The sequence below is a fragment of the Takifugu flavidus genome, chromosome 20 (assembly GCF_003711565.1).
Source record: "Takifugu flavidus isolate HTHZ2018 chromosome 20, ASM371156v2, whole genome shotgun sequence".
NCBI lineage: Eukaryota > Metazoa > Chordata > Actinopteri > Tetraodontiformes > Tetraodontidae > Takifugu > Takifugu flavidus.
In genome coordinates, this window is record NC_079539.1 from 5,495 (window position 1) to 30,000 (window position 24,506).

The 24,506-nt window shown below is 53.4% G+C and overlaps 1 protein-coding gene across 6 annotated transcripts in view; it reads left to right on the forward strand.

Annotated features, from left to right (window-relative positions):
• Positions 1 to 382: 382 nt before the first annotated feature.
• The window catches only part of strbp (spermatid perinuclear RNA binding protein), a 38,175-nt gene continuing 14,051 nt past the window's right edge, over positions 383 to 24,506 (forward strand). For 4 of the 6 annotated variants that reach the window (XM_057019501.1, XM_057019504.1, XM_057019506.1 and 1 more), the window contains exons 1-3: positions 1,567 to 1,721; positions 12,206 to 12,287; positions 19,879 to 20,039. In XM_057019501.1, the coding sequence (XP_056875481.1) occupies positions 20,037 to 20,039 (3 nt within the window). In that variant the 5' untranslated portion in view covers positions 1,567 to 1,721; positions 12,206 to 12,287; positions 19,879 to 20,036. Of the gene's footprint in view, positions 533 to 1,566; positions 1,722 to 12,105; positions 12,125 to 12,205; positions 12,288 to 19,878; positions 20,040 to 24,506 lie in introns of those variants that run through there. The other 2 variants (XM_057019502.1, XM_057019503.1) reach the window with 2 other exon arrangements.

Consider the following 24,506-nt stretch of genomic DNA (forward strand, 5'->3'; position numbering starts at 1 on the left):
AGTTCAAAGACAAATCCAAACATCCACAAAGCTGATTTTTTTTTTTCCAGGGATTTGACATTCGAACGCTCACATGTGCAGATTACCCATAATCCTAAATACACCGTGGTTGCCTCCGACGGGGCTGTTTTTGTGGTTCTGCCCCGCGGCCACACACTAAAAGGCAGCAGGCAGGTCATATAGGAAGGTCTGGTGTCAAATGGGGACAAAATGAGGCCTGAAAACTATTGACAGCCCATAATAGAGCCCCCCCCCCCCCCCTTTCACTTTATTGATGTAAATGTATCAACGTGTAAAGTGATGGTCGTGCTTATCTCTATATTTAGGCTTCTGTAGCAGAACACTTCCCTTTTCCCTCCCTCTTCCCCTACCGCCGTACAGGTGCGAGCAGCGAGCGGCTCCACCAATCAGAGGCGCCGGGCGCGACCACGTGAGCAGGATCCCAACGTCTGAAAATTCCAGTTCGGCAGCGAGCAGCTCGGAGTGAATCCAGGGAGCTCGGAGTAACAGCATCCCGGCGGCGGCTGTGCAGGTAAAGGGCTTTGCTTTTCTCTTTCCCACCCCCGCTGGTCTCACCCTTCCTCCCAACCTTCACACCCCCTCTTCCCCCCCCCCGGAGCTCCGGCGATGGGATGTTTTGGATCACATCTACCGTCGCTGGAAGGCTGATCTCTCCTCTCTTCCGGACAGCATCCTCCGGGACTGGTCGCTCTGCACCGTCTGCGCATTGAACCCCCCCCAATCGTCCTCCTCTTCTTCCTCCTCCTCCTCCTCCTCCTCTTCTTCTCCCCCCGCACAGGAGGCTATTGATAGGTGACGGGAGCCTGTAATCTCCGGCCGATCAGGCCCTCCACCGAACGCGGAGATCGAACTTTATCCTGCAGATTTGCTGCGGGGGAAACAGAAAAGTGCGCGATGCATCATGTGCGTGTGCAGCAGAGCTGTTATTGCTGAATTATTTATCAGTGTCTGAGGGGGGGAGATGCCCGGACGGGAAGATGAGCACTGGCGTGTTTTTCAACTATTAATTGCATGAATGGCTGGATAAAAGAGGCATTTAGGAACGTTTTTTTTCCCATTTTATTTCCACGCAACTAGTTAAAATCACATTTTCGGAAGGGAGAGTGCAGGAAAAGTTAGATACTTATTTCATAAGATTCTATCAAACGTGACGATTCGTGTGATTTAGAAGCAACAATAAAATATACAAAAAAACAGAATTTGATTTAATATCTCACAATAATGTCTTACAACCATTCCTCAATATTCCGACTGGCTTTTTCAACACTAACATTTATTTTGGAACAAAAAAGTAAAAAAAAAACATCAGCCCAAATCACATAAAACCTTATTTTTCCGGTCACATTTGTCAGTTTTGGGCTCCCTTCGAGGTTTATTACGCAACCAGCAAGTAAGCTAATCACGCAGTGACGTCACAGATCGATAGGAGACCGCAACTATCCATATTTTGGTCACATTTCCCCGCAGAGGGGAGATTTTTTGCGTGTTTTCTTGCTCCGCCGGGATGAGCCGGAGCGGGCTGCGCATGCGCGCCGCGGCAGCGTCGCTCTCGGCTCGTGTCTGTGTCGGTCGGGGCGCGAGCGCAGGTCGGTGCGCGAGCGCAGGAACAGCAGAGGCTCCGGGACTCACTCAGCGGCTCCCGTCGTGTGTTCTGCCGTTCGCCCGCGGGTATTCGGCGGTGACAGACTCGCTCCAGCCCCGTAAGTTAATCCACATTTCCCCGGAGTTTTAGCCGATTTTTACCCTGAATTGGAGCCCCTTTCCCGGCGCGTTCCTCTCTCTCCGCGTGTTCGGGCTGTAAAAATGGGAAGTTGGTCCGAGCGAGGCGTTTATGGGTGTTTTTGTGGGAAAGTTTCGGTTGTATTTCCGAGGTTTGAGGCCGAGCAGCTCATCTTCTACAGCAGGTGCCTGTGGCCGAGCTCCGCGCTGAGCTGCGGGACGCGGAGCGGAGCCTCCGCCGCTGCTCAACTCTGCCGAGAAGAGACACTTTTCCCCCCGAAAACAAGCGTTTAACTCTGCGTTGAGGGTCTGAGCCGCTGCTTTGGGGAAGTAGCGTGTTTCTACACTCATTTCCTGCTGAAAAACGCACCTTCTCTGCGGTTCCTGCGTGAAATGAGGAAGAAGCGACGCGGTTCTCCATCAGTTCTGGTTCAACCAGCTCGTTGGCATATTTTTCTGCTGGTTTACAGGAGCAGCACCACAGGGTTACAGGACATTCCTGGGGGGTTACATTTGAAAATGCACCCGCAGATGGGAAAGCCACGCATAGAAATCCCACGTAAACGCCGTTTTGACCTCCTTTTTGCACAAAAGTTAAAAGAAATTCTGATTTACAGTGACGCGCGGACTGTAAATAGCTGATATTGTTGGCCACGTGCTCACCTTTATCTGCTCGAGTATCAATACGAGACTTTTAAAGCCACATTTGAAGCCCAACGTCTTTGTTTGGGGAACAAATGTGACCAGAAAAGTTCAGCGTTTAATATTCTCACGTGCTTGACGCTTATCAACGGAACTGGCAGCTTTGAACATACAGCCAATGTGAATAAAGTTCCTGTTATGTGTTGTTCTACTCCAGCCCCCCCCGCCCCCCCCCGGTGCCGGTACTGCTGCAGCACCAGTACCAGCGGTGTCCCAGCTGACCCCTCTGCCCCCAGTATCAGCTCTTTGTGCCTGCTGCTCTGCAGCCTTGAGTAATGGCCTGTTGCCTTTAGGTTATTTTGGTTTCCTCCACCCAGTTTCGTCTGACACCCGGGGCCACGCCTGCCCCCCCCCCCGGAGCGAGATGTGGGCCGTCTTTGTCCCACTAACTGGAGCTGGTTTATGGAGTGGGGACGCGTACGGCCGGAGTTGTTTGTTTCGGGCCGCTGTAATGACGTTGTTGTGCGGCGCACAGCCGGCCTTGTGTGGAAGATGGAGGCGTTAGGGTGGGATGGGGGGGGGGGTCTGGTCCAGGTCCAGAAGGTGGGACAGGCTGGTTCCAGGACAGACCAGTAAGAGGATGCTGGGAATGTGGGGATGAAAGGGAGTCGAACACAGCTCCGTGTTCGGTTAGCTTAGCTTAGCGCTAGATGAAGAGAAAATAAAGGATCGTTTCTCCCCGTCTGCTTCCTCGTTGTCGGTTTGACCTGTTCGGCGTCTCCGCAGCATCAGTCGGCGGCAGATTGACGGGACGTGTCCTCGTCCCCCCCTCCGGTGGGTATTCTGGTGCCTGTCATCGTAACCGGAGTCCGCTGCTCCTCGGATTCTAGCACGCGGCAGCACATTCAGGCAGGGAAATGGAATGCTAATCCAATCGGACCAGGCTTTGGTAAAAGGTTTTCTAATTGGCCGGCGTGGCGGCGGGAAACGCGGAGGCTCCCGTCGGCGCTGGCGTAGCCAGAGGACCCGGCGTGCGTTTGGGCTGGGCCCTCCTGGCGCCGTGGCATTCTCAACCGTTTGGCGTGCACGCAAACACACCCCCTCCGCCTCCAATCTGGACAAACAAGGAGGGTTTACAGCATCCCAACAGGATTGGGAATAAAGACATTAACACGGGAATCGAGCGTGTGTGTGTGTGTGTGTGTGTGTGTGTGTGTGTGTGTGTGTGTGTGTGTGTGTGTGTGTGTGTGTGTGTGTGTGTGTGTGTGTGTGTGTGTGTTTCCTTTCAACACGGTGTGGAGTCCAGAAATAGCTCACAGTGACAAAGACAAGACATGAGGGAGTGAGTGAAACGGAGACAGACCTCAGCAGAGTGAGAGACATGTCCATGTAAGGTTTCCTGGACCTCGGCTCGGACCGCCGTCCCCCGCTCGGACCGCCGTCCCCGGCTCGGACCGCCGTCCCCGGCTCGGACCGCCGTCTCTCACGTGGACGCCCTTCTCTGTCTTTAGAACCTCCACAGGTCATTCAGCCCCCCCCCCCCCCCCGAACGCAGGTGCTTCCAGCTTGGAGGTCGTGACGCCGCGTGTCCTCGCTCCCGTTTCCTCGTCCCTCCTCTGCGTTATTGTCGTTTATGGCGCCAACTCCGTCCCTGATGGGCGATGAAATATTAGCGCAAGAATGACGGGACGAGTAAATGATCTGAATTTTTCCGCTGGTATAAAATGGGAATCGCGCTCCACAATAGACACATTCCCCAGTCGGGAGAGTCAATGGGAAGAAATGTGGGCGTGTAAGCGGGCTCACCGTGACCTCTGACCCCTGCCTAATTAATATGGCCGAACAGGGAAAGGCAACAGTTGCCGTGTTTGTTTACATCAGCGTCTGTCAGAAGCCCGTTAAAGGAGAATGTTGCATGATTGATCACTGAGTCAAGACGGTGTTGCTGTTGCCTCTCGGGAGGAAAGAGGATCAGGAAGTGGGATTAAGGAGCTCCAGACTGGAGGTGATCCCGATCTCTCCTCCCTCCAAACCTTGTTTAAACAGCATTAATCATGACTGAATCGCACTTCACTGTTTCATGTCTATAGTGCTTCCTGTCCCCCCTGTAAGCCCCGCCCCCTCACACCTCACTTCCTCCTGATTGGGGAAAGCGAGGAAGTCTTTGTTAGGCGGCAGTGGTACATGTTGTATTTTATTTAGAACTTTTTTCCCCCTGTTATCACAAAATTAGAAGATGAGCGTTAGCATAACTCTGTCACTGTGCATGATGACGATGGGATGAAATAAATTACAGCTAATTTCAACAGTTACAGTTGGATGTTTTGATAGGAACAACTGTGGTTTATATTGTTAGCATGGTTGTATTAGCCTGGTTGTGTTAGCCTGGTTGTGTTAGCCTGGTTGTGTTAGCCTGGCTGTGTTAGCCTGGTTGTGTTAGCCTGGCTGTGTTAGCCTGGCTGTGTTGGCCTGGATGTGTTGGCCTGGGTGTGTTAGCCTGGCTGTGTTGGCCTGGATGTGTTGGCCTGGGTGTGTTAGCCTGGCTGTGTTAGCCTGGATGTGTTAGCCTGGCTGTGTTGGCCTGGGTGTGTTGGCCTGGGTGTGTTAGCCTGGGTGTGTTAGCATGGCTGTGTTAGCTGGATGTGTTGGCCTGGTGTGTTGGCCTGGGTGTGTTAGCCTGGGTGTGTTGGCCTGGGTGTGTTGCCTGGGTGTGTTAGCATGGCTGTGTTAGCCTGGATGTGTTGGCCTGGTGTGTTGGCCTGGGTGTGTTGGCCTGGGTGTGTTAGCCTGGGTGTGTTAGCATGGCTGTGTTAGCCTGGATGTGTTGGCCTGGGTGTGTTAGCATGGCTGTGTTAGCCTGGTTGTTACCATTGAGCATCATGATTACTTATTTTTGAGTTGGCTTTTTGAAGATTCAGATGAGAAAGTGTTTGACAATTTGCCGCCCATCTGCTCTTTTGACTTGGCTGTGGTGTCTGACTGCCCCCAACACTCACACACACACACACACACACACAGACGCACACACACACACACTCTCTCTCTGCTCACTGTATCAAAAAGAGCTTAGATCAGGGAAACCATAGCTCGCCCTCATTCAGGCTTCCTGGAAGATCAGGTTATTTATTCAGAGCGAGACGCAGCCGACCATGTTGGGCCTGTGACTGGAAGGTTGCCAGTTTGAACCCCTGTATGGCTTAACAGATTTGGGTGAAAGGACAGGGTGCCGTGGAGCAAGGCAGTTGCCAGACAAGGTTGTGTTGTCTGATCATGTGTTTTGAAGGTTGACAGTCTTCAATGCATAGTTTATAATGGTGTGTGTGTGTGTGTGTGTGTGTGTGTGAGCGAGAGATCAGGAAGTGGCAAAGCGCTAATATGTAGCACTCAGATTCACTTCCTGAATAGAGATACTGGTCGAGTGTTGCACAAAAATCACCGCACATGCACAGAAGGCCTGGAAAGTGTGTGTGTGTGTGTGTGTGTGTGTGTGTGTCTGTTAGCGTTGACCTGCTGACTGCCAGCGGATTAATTGCTGCTTTCATGTTAAGCTGTAGCATATCACTGCTATCACTGGAAATTGCTAATGGAGATTATCAGTGAGATGCACGGGAGAGAGATTTCTCTATCTGATTAGGAAGTTTAGCAAGTAAAGTAGGGTTTATGTGGGGCTGCAGTGTCTGTGTAGACACACGCACGCACACACACACACACCATAAAACGGCTGTACACCATGGGGTTTTTTAAGGGTACCTGATTGCATCATTGTGGGCAGATGAGTGATACCAGCATTAACTGGAAGCCTTTGGAGACCACAGAGACTTGAACCATGTGACGCCCGATAAAGTAGCCGATCGTGGCTCCTCAAGGCCTCCGTCTGTCAGTCAGTGTTGCACCTGCCTCAAAGCTGCTGCAACTTCTAATGTTCTGCCAATAAAGGTCCAAAAAGGGAGCGGGAGGAGGCGGTTTCGCCGGTACCTGAGATGTGCTTTTATTTCTATTGGGCTCCTCTTCAAGGGGAACGACCACGCCGGCAGATAATGACGGCGTCACGCTAACGGGCCGGGGAGAGAACGATAGAAGAACCGGAGCAGATTGGGCAGCGGCCCGGGCTTTTGATCAGCCTTTGTGTTCCAACACCGGCTCGCTCGGTTGTGCGACGCCTGACGCGCTTGTGCGTCGTAAATCCCGCCTTCGCGTCTGCCTGACAGATCCAGGCCAGCGGCAGGTTGTTCAGCGGCGCTCTGAAATACACGTTAGCGGTGAAACTAAGATAGAGGAGAGAGCCTCAACCGGACCGTAATTGGGCCGTGTTCCTCGGGGCCGCTGAGGCGTGTCCGGCCACCTTCCTCCGGAGATCTTCCCTCTCCGGCGCCGGCTGAGTCGGGCCGTCTTGCACGGCTGCCTCTTGCAAATGAGGGTCCACGAAGGCGTCTTGGCTGGCGCCTCCTGTTGGATCATCTTATTAAAGGTTTTGGGATGGGCGTGTTGTGGGCGGCGACCCCGCTGTGAACTCGTTTGGGTCGAGAACGCTGCGCTGGACCCGCTCGGTTCTGGCCGTTGCTCCCGCACAGCCTCTCCAAAAAGAAACGAGCGGATCCACGTGTGCAGCTTGCTGATGTAGCTCATTAGCTTAGCACAAACGTGCACGGAGGTCAGGGGAAGGTTCTGCAAACCCCTCTGGTTCCCCTGAACCCGCCCTGACGGCAGAACCGGGCTCTTCCTTCCCTCATTAGCGATGAAACGAGGTCTGATTTGTTGCTGGAGGCTTTTACTCCGCATTAAAAGTCACTAATTGAGGCTCTTCCATCATGTCCGACCAGAACCCATCAGAACTGCCCCAGAAATGTTTATTTGTGCAGGGAAACGGGAAAAACGGCGGCGTAAATCAGCCGCCGTTGCTTGTTTTTCTCTTCCAGCGACGGCCTGGAAACGCGGCTGCTCAATGGGCTCGTTATCACACGGGATGGATTCGTGTTTGTGTGTGAGCTCAAGACTCAAACTTAATATGTGGATTAACCTGCGTGGGCTCACAAGTATAGACAAACACGCTCACACACCCGCCTTTTATTGGAATCCTGTTTATTCACGAGGAGCAAAGTCTCAGATTTTAGCTTAGCGGGCGAGTTTTATCGTCTCTTTTATGGTCTCGTTGCTTCTGGACTTTAAGCTCATATAGAATGGCGCCGGACCGGTGCAAACCGGTCCGATTGTTCTGTTGCACAGACGCGGCCTGGCAGGAAGCGGCCGTACGTGTGCCGCAGCCAGCGGCGGCTATTTCTGTCGCCTCGCCTCAGCCGGGACGCAGCCCTGCCCAGTTTGGACCGGCGCTGCAGGTTAATCCCCCGAGGTCTTGACTTCTTACTGGGCTTAAGCGCCGGGCTCGTTTTAAAGAAACGTGTCCATGTGTGGACCGGTCTGGCCGTCAAAGGTTAGCGATGGGAACGCGGAGGAGCTAAAGGTTAGCCGCAGGTCGCTGAGGTTTGCCGAGGTCTTGATGACAGTGCGGCTAAAGTTTGGGAGGAGGAGAATAATCCCCCCGGATTTGTGAGCGGCACCGAACCTGTGTGGGTATCGAATATCACGCAGCATACGTGGAAAAGCTGGAAAAGCTGGAAAAGCTGCGCAGCGCGTGCTGACGTCCCAGAAAGCGTCTTTAAAAGCATTTAAAGTGGTCGTTTGTGGCAGGTTACTATCAGGGTAATCCTTAATCCCCCCTAATCCAGGGTTGTTTCAATGTGAACCAACAGTTACACACACGTGCACGCTGCCCTCTGAAGGTAACCTGTTGTTCTCCCAACACCACCAGGAAGAGCACGATCCCACAGTGAACTGGGAATAACGTCCGGAGCGTCGGGCTGTAATCCCGTCTCCTCGTTATGCCAGGTGAGAGAGTCGGCTCCACCGTTATCGCCGCTCCAGGATCCGTCGCGCCGCTTAACTGCTGTAATTAAATAGTGCCGGTCGCACACGTGCACGGGTGTCACGCACACGGCTCCGATGGCTGGAGACATGTGGAGGCGGGGCAGGAAGAAGGTTAATTGGGAGGGATGGGAGGGAGGGTGGAGGGATGAGGTTGATTGATGATGGGGGAGGGAGGGAGGGAGGTGTGCTGGTCTTTTTGCAGTCGGGATTCGGTCTTTCCGTTCTTGATGGATTCGGTGTTTTCTGGACTCTCTGACTTGTGTCTGGAGTGCTTTCCGGAGGCTTTATCTTGAGGTCTGGGGGGGTCTTCTGAGGGAGGGCTGGATGGCTGGCTTCTGCGGGCTGGCGGGCTATCTTTCTGGCTGGGGGCTGGTCTCTCCTTTTCTTTCATGGCTCTCCCGGGGGGGCCCCCCTCCGGATGTGCATGGACGCTTTTAGCAGCACCAGTGAAGAAGACTGGTGCTGATACGGACACTGATGTGATACCTCTGGTCCCCTCTCCCTCACCTCTCTCTCCCCCTCTCCTCCCTCCTCTCTCTCCCTCCCCTCTTCCCTCCCCCTCCCTCTCTCCATCCCCCTCCCTCCTCTCTCTCTCTCCTCCCTCCCTCCTCCCCTCCCGCCCCATCCCTCTCTCTCCCTCCCCACCTTCTCTCTCCATCCACTCCCTCCTCTCCTCTCCTCTCCCTCCCTCCTCTCTCTCCCCCCCCGTCCCTCCTCCCTCCCCCTCCCTCTGACTGCTCCCTCCCTCCACTCTCCCTCCCCATCCTCTCGTCTCCCTCTCTCCCTTCCCTTCTCCCTCTCCCTCCCCATCCCTCTCTCCCTCCCTCTCTTGTCCCCTCCCTCTCTCTCCTCCCTCTCTCTCCATCCCCTACCCTCCTCTCTCCTCCCTCCCTCTCTCCCTCCCTCGTCTCTCCCTCCCCACTCTCTCCTCTCTCTCCCCTCCCTTTCCTCCATCCCACTCCCCTCCTCTCTCTCCCCCCCTCCTCTCTCTCCCGTCCCCCTCCCTCTCTCCCCTCCCTTCTCCCTCCTCCCTCCCCATCCCTCTCCCTCCCTCTCTCCTCCCCCTCCCCTCTCTCTCTCGCCTCCCTCTCTCTCCTCCCACTCCTCCTCCCTCTCCTCCTCCCTCCCTTTCTCTCCATCCCACTCCCTCCTCTCTCTCCCTCCCCCGCTCTTCTCTCTCTCCCTCCCCATCCCTCTCTCCTCCTCCCTCCTCTCTCTCCCTCCCCATCCCTCTCTCTCCCTCCCCATCCCTCTCTCCCTCCCTCTCTCCTGTTCCCTCCCCATCCCTCTCCTCCCGTCCTCTCTCCCTTGCTCCATCCCCTCCCTCCTCTCTCTCCCTCCCCATCCCTCTCTCTCCCGTTCACCCTCCTTCTCTCTCCATCCCACTCCCTCCTCTCTCTCCCTCCTCTCTCTTCCCTCCCTCCTCCCACATTCCTCCCTCTCTCGCCTCCCCTCCCTCTCTCTTGGTCCTCTCTCTCCCTCCTCCCTCTCTCTACCCTCTCTCCTCCTCTTTCATCCCCTCCCTCCCTCTCTCTCCCTCCCCATCCTCTCTTCCCTCCCCCTCCTCTCTCTCCTCCTCCCCATCCCTCCCTCCTCCCTCTCTCTTCTCTCTGGGAATTCTCTGACCCAGTTTGTTCCTCCAGCAGCAGCAGCAGCAGAGTTATTTTTACATATTAACTGGAGACAATACTCTGTCCTCTGCCTGTCCTCCCCTCATCTGAATGCATCCTTCTGTTCTCCTCCTCCACCATTTTAGCTTTCCTCTTCCTCCCTTCTTCTTCCCCCTCTGTTGATCATCCCCGGTGATCGGAACGTCCGTTCTCAGCCCCACAACTCCCTGGTTCTGCAGCATTCTGCAGGAAGGATGGTGTGAAGGACTCATCGCACGCGCTTTCATAGCCGTTTCACTTCTGTCCGACTCGATGCTGCAGCCATTTTTCACTGTTCACAGCAGATTTTTCTATAATCCCAAACAACTCAGTGGACTTGGGGGCTAATTGATCACAGTGGGCCTCCAAAACCAGCAGGAGATGGGTGCACGACGGCAGAGGGGTAACTGGTGACTGCTGGGAGGGGCTCCAGTAACCCCAGCAGTGGTGGGGATGGAGGGAGGGAGGGAGGGAGGGAGGGAAGGATGGATGGATGGATGGATAGACGGGCGTCTCTGTATGTTTTTGGTGTAGACAAGGCCTCCGTTCTCCTGCTAATGATGATAGATGGCGGCGCCGGCGAGCACGAGAACGGGACCTCGCAGTGGGGGGGTTGAGCCGAGGGAGTCAGGTGACCTCCCCCTGCTCTCAGGTCACCTCTGTTATCTCCAGATGATAAAACCCAAACCAGCAGGGTTTACAGGGAGGGGGTGAGGAGGCAGACGGTAGCCATGGCAACCTAATGAGAAGGAAACCGATTGGCCAAGTCTCAGGTTTGCTCAGAGGTGGTTGCATGAAGCCACCGTTTCCTGGTGCACGTCTGAGAAACCCAGATAAAGAGAGAACTTCCTGCAGGAGTTGGTCAAAGTCTAACAGGCTCATGGTGTCAGAGCCTGAGAGGCTCCTCCCACTGCTCTTCAAGGGAGGTGTGACTCCTCCCCCAAAGAAGGACACGGCGTGCGGCTAAGATGGCCGCCGCACCAACTGGAGATTCTCAGTGGGGATAAAGAAACAAAGAGCAAACGTCTTCAGTTTGTCGGCCGTGCACGCGCCCACAGGAATGAGGAACAACTGGCTGAAACTGGAACCTTTGAGCCACCTCTCCTCCCATTTTCAACCTCTGTAGATGTTTATGGACGTCCTGGAAGACTCCACTCTGGCTGCCTGATGGACGTAGCGGCCCTCAAACCCGGCACCAAGTGGTCGACCCGCGCGGTCAAAACAGGCGTCTATCAGCGTCTCCATCTCGCCGCCGCCGCCGCCGCTCCAGACAGAATGCTAACATGCCTTTTTAAAAAATGATGGATATCTTTCGTGTGTTCATCTCACCCGACCACCCTGAGCCCTCACCGTCTCGCTGCGTCTGAAGCATGTGTGTGTGTGTGTGTGTGTGTGTGTGGGGGGGGGGGGGGTGTTGGAGGTTATAAAACCTGTACATGAGTTCAGAAAACAGTCCTTGAGTTCTTTGTACACATCTAAACCTCATATCAGTGTAATGAAAATGATTCATAATGCAGATGATCTGGATTAGGATTACACTGGGGGGGGGCAGAGATCCCCCGTCACAGCAGAAATACCATTAGAGTGTATGAATATTAAAAAGGGGATTTTAAAAGGTTTAATTCCATAAATTGAATAGCGAGACAAATGGAGAGTCTTCACGTAACGTAGCAACATGCTAACAGACACACAACATTGAACAGAGTGAGGAAGTGGAGTCAGATGACTAAACAACCGTCTCACAGTCGTAACCATGACGCCCTGCGATGGCATTTTATGGCAGCAACAATGGGCCTGGGAACCAGTCCGTCCTGCAGGACCATAACGCTCCAGCAGCCGTCCAGTCACCCAGGGTGTGACAACCCTCCTCTACAGAAGCAGGAGGGCGTTAGCTGTGATATTAGCAGGTTCATTGATCACCCGATCGGTTGTGGAGCTACAGGAGGATGAAGGTGCTGATCACGCCCGGCCTCTTCATCTGGCCTGATCTGTGACTCCCCTCCGGTGGTGATGAGGGCCGACTCGCTAACGTAATCTCTCTCTGCGCTAAGTGAATCAGCCAATCGCGCCCATCGTGCAGAGGTTAAATCTGCGATCGCCTAATGGAGGCTTCGCCCGCTCCGCCGCTGCTGGGGAACGCCCCCGCGGCGCCCGTGCGCGTACACGCACAGGTCTGCCGCTGGTTTGTGTTTCACCTGTCTCATCCTGGATCATTAAGATGTTGGCTCACCTCTGAACCGGTGTCTCCTCAGGTGACGCCGCGACTCCAAGACAGACGTGGGGGACAGAGCCGGAGACGTCCAGTCAAGAGGCGCCGGGCGGGATAAGCGGGAGGTGAGTGAGGGGGAATCAGCCTGTATCTCCTGTCCGCGCTGACGGGCTCTGCTGCTGATCCCTCAGGGATCCGCTTGGTCCCCGGAGCAGAGACCCGCCGGGATCAGGAGGGTTTCTGCAGATTCGAACGGGATCGTTCCGAAAATTCCTCCATAGCTGATGGAGCTGCACTCACCCTGCTTGTTTAAGTTGTCTGTTTTAATCTGTGGTTCTGGTTCTGGGAGTGTGGGCTCTATGCGGGTTTGTGTGTTAATAATTGATGGTTGCGGAGGTTTCCGTCAGGACGCTCCGTCACTGGGACACAGCGCCGCTCCGCTTCCTCCTGCCTGGCCTCATCCCAGCTTTGGGAATGCGTAACTGGAGCGTGAGCTTGAATCGGACCCCGGCAGAAATGTCGTTCCTGGACTTTATTACGAAATCCACAAACTGTTGCCTTCAGAAACCTCCGATAAAGTCCGTAAAATCTGATCGGATCTTCCGAGAAATCCTACATTAAGCACGATTAAGGAAGTGTGGCTTTATTTCCCAACTTTGTCCACCCCCCCACCCCTCCGTGTCCGGTCACTTCCTATTCTTTCATCAACATTTCCCTCTCCTCCTCCTTCTTCCTGTCACTTCTTCCTCCCCTCTTTCTTGCCCCGTAGCCGCAGTGTCCTTGAGAAAGCAATGACTTTGTCGGTGAGCTCAGCCGAGCGCATCACTTTCTCTCTCTCTGTTTTTTCCTCACGCAGTCCCTTACTGACACTCATCCCACACACACACACACACAACACACACACACACACACACACACACAGGCTTGGCCCTTGCTGTCACGTCGGGCCGAACCAGCTCACAACTCTTTCTTTTAGCCTCCATAAATAATTCAGCACCTGTAACGTTTCCACTTCATGCAGCTGTTGACAAACCAGTTGGTTCGGACGCTGGTTTCCTGCTTTGAGCTCTGGTTCTGCTCACTTCCTGTTTCCTGGAGTTAATATTGTATAGAGAATGGAACACATGAGCGCAGGCGACACACGTGCTGAATGGCGCATTTTTCTCGTTAGCATGGTTGCTAACCGTGTACTAACGGACCCGCCGGCTCTGGTGACCAGTCACCCCCCCCCCGACCTCTACCTATGTGAGTGATGTTGCTGCTGATGGCCGAAGGCGTCGTGTCTCCTCTAAGAAACGAGTTTGTCCCGAAGGCCCCGAGAGGATCAGAGTTCAGCTCCAGCCGCGGACGTGTCGGGGTGGGAACACTATCCCCGCGCGCCCTCCCCCTGTTTAAAGGTGCCCTCTGAAATATAGATGTGCTCTGATTGTCTGCTGTAAGATGAGCCGTCCCGATCCGTCCCGGCTGCTCGTTCCGGTTGCATCACCGCCGTTTCCCCGATCCGCCTCTCAGATGTCGGCTTTCCTTCTTTTCCCCAGTATCTGTCGTCACCTCCTCTGTCACTTTAAGTTCCCGCCATGTTCTCCCTCTGCCTCCGTCTCCCTCTCTCTATATTCCTTGTTTGTCCCACGTTCAGATGCTTCGGTAGCCATGACGACCGATCCCAAGGGGAAAAGTTGAGGCTGAATCTCCTTCTCGCTCTCTTTCCCTCCTTTGTCTGAGGCCTTGTTGCGATCTAATTCTTTCCACACACACACACACGCACACACACACACACACAGGCGTGCCATTCTGAGTGTTTTAATAGTCTCAGATCAGATATGAGCTGATGTAAAACATAATTGGGCTGAGAAACACGAAGAGTCTTTTTAAATCGCTCTCCTCGTGCTCCTGCTGTCTTCTGCCTCGTTAACACACGTTCCAGGATGGCGTTGGGGTAGAAGATGAACCGAATTGGGGGAGAATTTATGAGCCTGAGAAGCTGGTTGACGGGGGAGAGGGGTAGCTGTCAGGAGCCTTCCCTCCCCCACAGCCCCCCGGGACGATTGAAAGAGGCTTTAAAGTGCCGATGACGGGAATAAGAACATGCTGGAGGTAAAACCCTCAAAATGGTGAATGATGAAGTGATGGTGCGGCTGCAGAGAAATCTGCTTCAGGGATTCCCAGCATTCCTCTCCCTGATTCCCCCCCCCCGTTATCGCCACCTAGCTTCCCCTCAATCTGTCCGTTTCTTCCTCCCCCGCCCTCCCCGTTCCTTCCTCAGCCCGTCTCGCCGCCTCCACTCTTACTGGTGGAGACGGAGGGGAAGGAAGTGGGCTCTGAAACGATCCAGTTGAGCACACTGCCCAAATTGACCCGGAATGAATGGAGTCAGTGATCGGCTCACGCAGGAGCAGCAGATGAAGAAGTATGAAGGGGGGGTTAATAGAGGCTGCCTGACGTTGAACACGGATTCATTCATGCTGCTATCAGGCTGAATAAGCGTGCCCTGTTTGCTTTATGTGGAGTTCTGACAGGAATACAGGCCAAACGTGGAAAATTGAGCTTCTCCTCGTCTTTTGGAATCGATACAATCAGTCATTTCATCCGAGGGAGGAGGAGAAATCTGCATTCGGGGGGGGATTTCTTGGCTCTTTGAACATTCAGCAGCAGCTAAGAGAGTGAAAATTAGAACCACCGACTGGCAGGACGTTCTCCTACTGCCCAAAACCGGAGATTCCATTATTCCGAGTCCATCCTGGGAAATTAATTTCTTATATTTCACTGTGTGTTTGGCTTTGGAAATACATCTCCATAATCTGCCCCCACCATCCCTCATGAAACTACCGCTTTTAATGAAATGGGCAGAGAGATAAATGGTGTGTGTGTGTGTGTGTGTGTGTGCGCGTGTGTGTGTGTGTGTGTGTGAGAGAGAGCTGTGTCTTTTGTGGAAGCCCATTAGGGGATTGGTCCACATCTGGACAGCTCACACGTCTCATACATGTGTGTTTGGGGTCAGCTGCTGATTCTGAGGTGCAGCGTGTAAAACATGTTTTTGTTAACATGTTTTTGTGTGTGTGTGTGTGTGTGTGTGAGACCACTTTCATATATCTACAGTCCTGCTCAGACACACTAACAGATGAATGGGCGTGTCGGCTCTGCGTGTTGGCAAACAGGAGATTAGCCGCGAGTATGAAACGGGATTAAGCAGCTGAGTGTCGGAGAAGAGAGCAAGCGGGCTGAAGACCACCGAGGTCATGACCTTTGACCTCTGTGGTCACAGTCGGTGCCAGCGTGTCTGCGTCGAAAAACATGGAAAGTAGCCTCGTGTGTGTGCAGCACACACAGCAGTGATGAGGGAAAATGGAGGAGGAAATAAGCACACACACACACACACACACACACACACACACACACACACACACACACACACACACAGAGCTTCTCTCAAAGTGAACATTCACAGGTTCTGTCATAGATGGTGGCCCCGGCAGGACCATCTGTTCATGCTGAAATCAGCACAGCAGGAGCCTCTGAGGACACGTGCGTGCGCACACAGACACACACACACACACGCTGTACTGCGATAGAATAGTCACGATGCCCAAACTGCCACTGTGGTTCTGTCACAATGAGGCCGATCTGTTCCCTTTAACTCCCCAATATTGATTTTCCGTTTGCATATTTCTTCTCCTTTAGCATCGATCGTTCGTGCACGGCCGCCTTGATCTCACCTCAAACCGGCGTGTAGGCGTGTGCCCCCGCGCTGGCTAATGCTAAGCTAACCCCAGCATGGTGGGGTGCAGCATCGATGGCCAGACTGACGTGCGCATGCATCAAACCTTGTTAGTCCGACACCTTCCGAGCCCCTCTGGCCCGACCTGCTGTCAGCAGGGGCCGCGCGTGCACGGCTCTCCTTCATTTTAATAATCGAGCGGTGGGAGTTGCGCTCCCCTGTCAATGCTGCCCCCCCCGACCCCCCCCCCACCTGCAGCCGCATCAGCGTTTTCTCTGCTTTCTTGCCGCCTCATCAATACTCGGTGATTTAACCTCCTGGCCTACGTGAGTGCGCTGCGGCTTCCTGGCAGACGCCGCTCTGGAAAACAAACCCAAAGTTATTAAAAGGCCGCAGTCGCACATGAAACACGCGCTTGATGGATACGAGCAGCTGCTTCCATAAGTGTGTAAATGTTCCGATGGCTGCCGTCACCGTCGTCGTCCGCCGCTCTAATCAGACGGTTCCCCCGGCGTTCTCTGCTGCGCCGCCTGTCAACACACCTCTTAATTACGCTGTGGGGGGGGAACGCGTCACTCAATCTCTGAGCACCGGTGGACGCTCAGGTGTGTCACGTGCGCCGCTGTGGCGTGTGCCCATGAGGACCGTTTTAGACGCCGCTGTGGTGGTGGCCGGTCATACCAGGATGACATCCTGGGAATTCACCCTCCCTCATATTTACGAGGTGTTTGCTCTTGTCACCTCTGCTGGCCAGGACTTCCTGCTGCACTTTAATGACCAGTTTATGATGAAGGAGCTCAGTGCAGGTTCTTCTTATAGCTGCAGGGCCTCGGAGCCAGGAATGGGCACGGAATGGGCACGGGAACGGGAGGCTTAGCGTGTCCAAAGGTGGTCTGGAGAAGAGCACGTCTGACCCAGACATTTCCACACCTTTTCCCTGCTGTGTATTCTTTTGTGTGTGTGTGTGTGTGTGTGTGTGTGAGAGAGGAAATTCTTCCTCGGCATTTGGATATAAAACTGACCCGATCTTATCTGGGAAAGAGGGGTTATTATGGGTTTATTTCTGGGAATGAATTAAGTCCATCATGAGCAGGAAAAGCCCTTACGAGCTACCGTTGTGTAACAGCGGCGCTGCCTTTCATTCGCAGTGGCTTCAAAACATCAAGATCAAAACATCAAAGAGTCCTTTCACTCTCCTTCTTGCTGGTGCACGACACCCCCCCCACCCCCCCGGTTCTGCATCATCCTCAACCTGGAGCTGAAGGTTTGAGATTCGTCGTGGCAGCTTTTACAGATGTTTCCCCAGATGCTAAAATAACCATCTACCCACACTCTCAACCGTGATGAATGTTTAAATACGGCCGGCAAATAGTGGGCCAATCACTCTGAAATACCTGACCCAGGAATAGCTGCGGGAAGGAAGGGGGGGGGGTCAACACTGGCAGACCGGCGTCGCACAGTAGCGGCGAAGCTGCGCCGATGAAACCTCTCTCGAGAATGAGACGCGTATAAAATGTGACAGCAGAGCAAGAGCGGAGCTAATGCGCAGAGGTACCAGTATGTTTGTTGCCAGAGCCGTTGGCTGGTGCCAGGACCTGCTGGTTCTCTGGCTGGAGGGGGGATCTTCACGCATCTTCCTCCTCCTCACCCCATTCACCGAAAAACAAACAGCTGCTTTTACCCGTGAGATGTTAAAAATAGCCGAAAAATGCCCTGTTTAGAGCTGCCTGCGCCCATAAACTGCAAATAAAGGGTGAGCTGGTTGTACTGGGCCATGGTGGATGTTGTGTTGATTTAGAACCAAAACGGCCTCCACAACATTTGCTTTAGCTCTGTGTGGACATCTGCTATATCTGTAACGGCATCTCTGTGGCTGCGCTTTTTCTGGGAAAACCTCCGTTTTCACAGGTAACTTTTCTCTTCAGATGGTTTTATTTGGCCAGATTGATGTTTTGATCAGGCGCCGTCCTGCTTTTGCCCTGGAACGTCGGTTTCCTGCCACCGTCTTGAGCAGAAGGAAGAAGAATCGACGAGACTGACAATCTGACAACACGAAGCAGATAATCAAAAGTATGAAATGGGAATACTGGGTGTAAATCCGGCACTAATTATTCCCTTCCTCCTGGGCTTACGTGGATCCTCCGCCTGCCTTCGCCGCCTCTCCTCCGCTGCTTGTCCTGTTTGACGTTATCAGATGAGAAAGGTGTAAATTGCTGCTCAGAGCCGTCTCAGCAAATTCCCACAGCTCCGTTATCCCTCCTCCATCTTCCAGTCCTTTCCCAGCTCAGGTTTTTCCTTCCCTCTGCCCATTCCCAGTTCGTCCCCGCAGGGACAAAAACGGGACGTAATCAGCAGCCTTGGGCGCCATGGTGATTTACATAAACCACATGGCGTGCGGGCCGCACCCCCGAGCTGCCATCGGTCTTAATGAGGCGGCGTTTCTTGTTTTCTCTGGGGGAGAAAAACGGAAAATTGCACATTAATGCCCCGCCAGGATGGTGTTAATAGGGGTGGATAAAAGGAGGAGTGAGGCTGGTGGGAGGCTCGAGGAAGATAAAGCAGATGGACGGGGATGTGATGTTTGGTGGGAGGAAGAGGAGCCGCGAGAGGGGTCGCGAACACACAAGGGCCAGTTTTAACAGGCAGCCATGCGTGAACACGCCGTCCCTCGGCCGCCTTCGGTCCCACCGGGAGACGGAGGAGGGTGGGCCGCCGGAGCATCCAGCACTTCCTTAAACAAGAACTAAAGCAGCTGCCGGCGTGGCGACCCGAAACCCTCCTGTTCCGAGAGGAATGTAGCAGATAATCGGATCCGGGCTCGACCCAAACGCTGTTTGACCGCGTCCTCGTGAAGATGCTGCGGCGGCGAGCAACGAGCAGCGTGGTCGTCTCTCACCGCGGAGACGTTGATGTAAAAAGCGCCGCTGCTGGCAGCGCTGGGCCGTGCACGCTCGACCGTGCACGCTCAACCGTCACGCAGGATAAAGAGACAGGAAGTGGCTCGTGCACGAGAGGCGCTGTTGTTGTTCATCAGTGCAGCGCTGTGATAATGAGAGCGGAATACGGGCTGGCACGCCGGCCAGCTCCTTCCTGGCAGGGAGTTTGTTTCTCCGTCTCTGCACACACACTCCTAAAGTGGTGGAGCCGTGCCCCCCCCCCCCCCCCCCCGGCTGTTGGCTGTGGTCACTGGCAGGACACGAAGACGGGGCGACTGTCGCTGCCCGCTGTGTCGAGGAGGTAATTGTCAGAGCTGCCGCCTCTGGTGGATCCCGAGGTTCCAGCTCAATATCCGGGCTGGATGGTTTCCCTCCCCCGCTACTCTCCTCACCTGGATCCAGATCTATATGTGCGATACCTGGTTTTTTTCCCTCTGATCGGGGTGTCGTCCTCCTCACCCCGACAGCTGGATATCGACGCACGCAGACGTGCACGCCGCCATAAATGTCAGCGTTCCGGTGCGAGCGCGGCGTCTGTGCAGCCATCATGTTGTGAACAGGAACGCTGTGTTCAGGTTCGCCTCGGCTCACTCTGCAGCCGCGGCTGTTGTTTGTTTTCACTGTTTTGTATGAAGTTCTTCACTTCCTGTACACACACACACACACACACACACACACACACACACACACACACACAGAGGCTGCTTGCTAATGTCAGTCATCCTGCCTGCATGGACGTGTGTGACGTGCAGTTTCTTCCGACGGGCCTGTTTACACACGGCGGACGGTGTTGCTTAAGTGTGTCGCTCGGTGTACGAAAACAAGCACATGTTTGTGTTGCCCCCCCCTGCACCCCCACCCCCCCCCCCCCCCCTGCCAGCTCATAAAACATGAATGAAGGCCTGTGTGTCAGTCGGTGTTTGTTCGCTCGCTTTCAGGATTTTTGCTTAATTATTCATTGAATTCCTTTGTTTGAAATTTGTCGTGCTTGTTAACACCCCCCCCCCCCCCACCACATTCGATTCCTTCTGTAATCGTTCCTATCGACCTCTTCTCCTCTTGCAGGAGTAAAAACGTCTCACGGAGCGGCGGTCGGGGTGACGGAGGAGCACATGAGGAGCAGAAACGGCGCTGCAGCAGCATCCTGACCACAAACCTTCAGCTCAGCCGTCTCAGAAGTGGGTGTCAGAGGGAAGGAAACTGAGACCCCCCCCCCTGCAGGCATGGTAAAGCTCCATTACTGTGTGTGTGTGTGTTTGAGGACATGCTGGCTGGTCCTCACAACTTTACAGGGCTGTTTAGTGTGTTGTAGCAGTGAAAGTCCCCAGAAAGATAGAAGTATAAATGTGTGTTTGTGTGTGGAGACACGCTGTAGGGTGTAAAGGTTCAACCCGATAAGTCGCTCGAGACATCACAACAGTGTGTGTGTGTGTCAAAGATAGGTGATAAGAGCGAGAGCAGACACAAAAGTGCAGCTTTGCATTTTTCTGGGGGGGGGGCAGGAAGGAAAGAGAGATGAAGAACAATAGCAGGAAACTGACCAAAGAAGGGTGGCGGTGAGCAACAAAGTGAACAGAAATAGCATTTAATAACTGATCAATTAGCTTTAATTATGAGGAGTGCCCCCCCCCCCCCACCACCCCCCCCCATCTCCCTGTTGTTGCTCTGATTAACACACATCCCCTGAAAGACTAAAGACCTGTGGGAGCTTCAGCCAATCAGAGCGTCAGACAGGTGAAGAGGGGCCCGTTTCACACGGACACGGAGTAAATGAAAACGGCGTTTCCGTGGCAGCGCTGCCGTATACTGGTTTGCAATGGTGATGGCGTTTCGACTATAATGGTCTAATCCCCCCCCCCACCCCCCCGTGTGTGGAATGGGGTTTATTTCCTCTGTGGTGGCGCGAAAGAGGCGTTACGAGATGGAAGCGATGTCGGATCAAAGCCAGGAGAACGTGAGGAGAATGAGGCACGGCTGCAGATACGACCATAAAAACATGAATGATGGACACGGGAGGTGCAGAGGAACGGGGGAGGGAGGGGGGGGGTAAGAGCCGGGGGGGCATTGATGAATGGGCTTGGCCTGTGACAGTGGTGGCTGTTCCCCTGGGGAGGGAGTGGAGCAGGGGATGAATTATTAAAGAGCAGAACAAGAGCAGCGGGACGCAGGAAAAGTAGGAATAAAAATGAAACGAGTGGCGTGGGGGGAGGGGGGGGGCACAGGAGCGGGGGGGGGGGGTGAATGATCGAGGGGAAACAAGAGGTTGCAGAAGATGCTGAGTTTGGACACTGCAGAAGATGGCTGAGCTCATAAATAACCAAGCTGTGTGTGTGTGGGCGTGAGTGTGAGTGTGTGTGTGTGTGTGTGTGGGGGGGGGGGGGGGGGCGTGTGTGTGTGGGTGTGGGTGGGTGGTTGCGTGCGAGCGCGAGGAGCGAACGCAGCGCTCTGATTGGTCCACCGTTGTGGTGCTGATGCAGCAGATTGTGCCAGTGACCTTGGCAAAGGTGTCACCATGTAAATCACATGATAGGTCGTTATCGATGGTCTTGTGAGCTTTGAACACATTCGCAGGTCAAATATGGCGGCTGCCCCCCCCCCACCACACACACACTCACACACACACACACACACACACACACACACACACACCTTCAGGATCAGCATTTTCAGAGCTCCACCAGTGTCGTCTTTCATGGCTCAGTCTTAGTTGGAGCAGCCGCTTTATGCTGTATTAATAATTTAAAAAAGGTTCGGCAGAGCCGGACGTCGCGTCTCAGAGGGTTCAGAAGAGCCTCCTCTCGGTGCTGGAGAGTCCGGCAGCTTTTACCAGTCCCATCAGAACACTTGAAGAGCTCCAGAAAGCTTTTAAACAGTGCTGATGCATTAAAGGCTCCTCCAGTGAAGTCTGGGTAATGTAGTCTGATTGATTATTCCAGCCTTTCTCCGGACGCTTGATGAACAGGCAGACAACACGTGTGTGTGTGTGTGGTGTGTGTGTGTGTGTGTGTGTGTGTGTGTGTGGTGTGTTGTGTGTGTGGTGCGTGTGTGTGTGTGTGTGTGTGTGTGTGTGTGTTCGTGTTCGATCCATCTCTTAGCGTTAGCCTTGTTATGAATAAACTGTTAGCATTGTTTGCTAAAACTGCCCATCAAATCCTGTCTTCAGGTCTTTGGAACCTTTTAAACGGGAGCGCGCTGATATTTGTAGTATATTTAGACTTTTCCGTGCTGCTCTGAAAATATGGGGTTTATTTTAAAATCCCTCTTTAGTCGCTCTCCTTTATCTCTGAAGAAATCATCCACAGTCAAATGAAATCCAGTTTCTTTGTTCTTCCCTCTGTGGGTCTCACCACTGCTCATCGTCCAGGTGATGCATGTAACTGGTTAGATGGGTAGAACGCTGGCGTGTAACTGGTTAGATGGGTTTTACGCTGGCGTGTAACTGGTTAGATGGGTAAAACACTGGCGTGTAACTGGTTAGATGGGTTGAACGCTGGCGTGTAACTGGTTAGATGGTTGACCGCTGGCGTGTAACTGGTTAGATGGTAGAACGCTGGCGTGTAACTGGTTAGATGGGTTGAACGCTGGCGTGTAACTGGTTAGATGGTTGACCGCTGGCGTGTAACTGGTTAGATGGGTTGAATGCTGGCATGTAACTGGTTAGATGGGTTGAACGCTGGCGTGTAACTGGTTAGATGGGTTGAACGCTGGCGTGTAACTGGTTAGATGGGTAGAACGCTGGCGTGTAACTGGTTAGATGGGTTGAACGCTGGCGTGTAACTGGTTAGATGGGTAGAACGCTGGCGTGTAACTGGTTAGATGGGTTGAACGCTGGCGTGTAACTGGTTAGATGGTTGACCGCTGGCGTGTAACTGGTTAGATGGGTAGAACGCTGGCGTGTAACTGTTAGATGGTAGATGCTGGCGTGTAACTGGTTAGATGGTTGAACGCTGGTGTGTAACTGGTTAGATGGGTAGAACGCTGGCGTGTAACTGGTTAGATGGGTTTTACGCGTCGCTTGTGATTATTTGTTATTAAGTGTGTGAATCAGGGATCGAGTGTGTATTTTCTTGTATGTTGGTGTGTGTGTGCATCAGTTAAGTACAGTAGTAAACGCTGATTCATATAGTTATGTAACACGGGCGTGACAGCCTGTCGGAGTCACTGGAGCGTGAAACGGAGCGTAATTGGTGAGCGGCGTGCACGCTCGTGCACGCGCCGGTGGCTTCTAGAGCCTGCACGTTTGCGGCCGATTCTGCTGAGTGTGTTGCTCATATTTGGCTTCTCGCAGAGTTTTAAATGTCACAGCTATGATGGAACAATCCAGTCGGCGCGTAACAACACGACAGAGGCGGAGCTATTTTTAGACCGGTGCTAATTATGACACAACGAGCTGCATTTAGGGGAAAAACAACGATCTATCAGCTCATTAACAAGGTCACGGTGCGTTCAAGGACCTCCAGGTCTCGTCAGCACGTCAGCTCTCACACACAGTGGGACAGACCATGACGCGGGTCGTTTTCTGCTTTGATTTACGCAGACATCAAAGCAGCGGGGCAGGGCCTCCCCCGGCGGCAGGCGTGCACATAAACACCGTGTTTGCTGCCTGGTTTTTACGGCCACAGAAGCTCCCATTTGCAACGGCTCGTTAAACCTGCTGGAGCTGTTAGACACTGAGCGGGCCCGAGCGTGCGCGTGCACGTGCGTGCCACAGGCGTGCACATTAACAGCCACAGTTGGCACCTCGCAGTGTTTACGAGAGTTATTATTTGGGATTGAATCCTTAGTTTAAAAAATGGACCATCTGATTTTAAAGCCGGAGCCTCGCTGACTGAAATAAGACGCGTCGCTGCAGAGCGACAGAATTTTAAGTGGCTCCTTCGATGGGACCTGAATTCCCTTCCCGTCCGTGCGTGCGTGCGTGCGTGCGCGCGTCCGTGCGTGCGTGCGTGCGTCTGACCAAAGTGTTGAAGAATCAGGGTCCCGGTGGGAGCGTGAGTGTAACCCTGCCAGGCCGCCAGGCGTCCTCCGTCCTGTTAATGGCTTATCTCACTTACACTGCTGAAAGTCATGTCACCAGTTCATTTAGGAAGGAAGTGTGTGTGTGTGTGTGTGTGTGTGTGTGTGTGTGTGTAGGTGCACACCGACTGGTTCACGCAGGATGACGTGTGTGACCTTTTTTGTGCAGACGGACACACAACCTGAAATGAAAAATACATGATGAAGCACTCTTGCTTTTGAGGGGAGCACACACACGCGTGCGCGCTCACACACACACACACACACACACGTACACACACAGACATATGTCATTTGTCTTTATTAGTTATATTTTGGTTTCATTTAGACATTTAATCAGTGCTGAAAGAAGAAAAATTTGAGTGTTTTAAATGTGGGTGGTGGTTTTATCTGCAGTAGACTGTGTGTGTTCATCTGTGTGTGTGTGTGTGTGTTCATCTGTGTGTGTGTGTGTGTGTGTGTGTTAATCTGTGTGTGTGTGTGTGGGAACCTGCGCTCTTTAAGAGGTAGTAGTGAATAAATGGAAATATGGGCCTTGGAGATAAGCAGCTTATTGAGGGCGACCTCCTCCTGTTGAACAGGCTTCTTCACCTTTGATAACCTGTGATGATTAAAAATGTAGCGAATCCCTCAGATTCAGGCCAGCGAGTCGTTTTTCTGATGTAACGCTGCCAGAG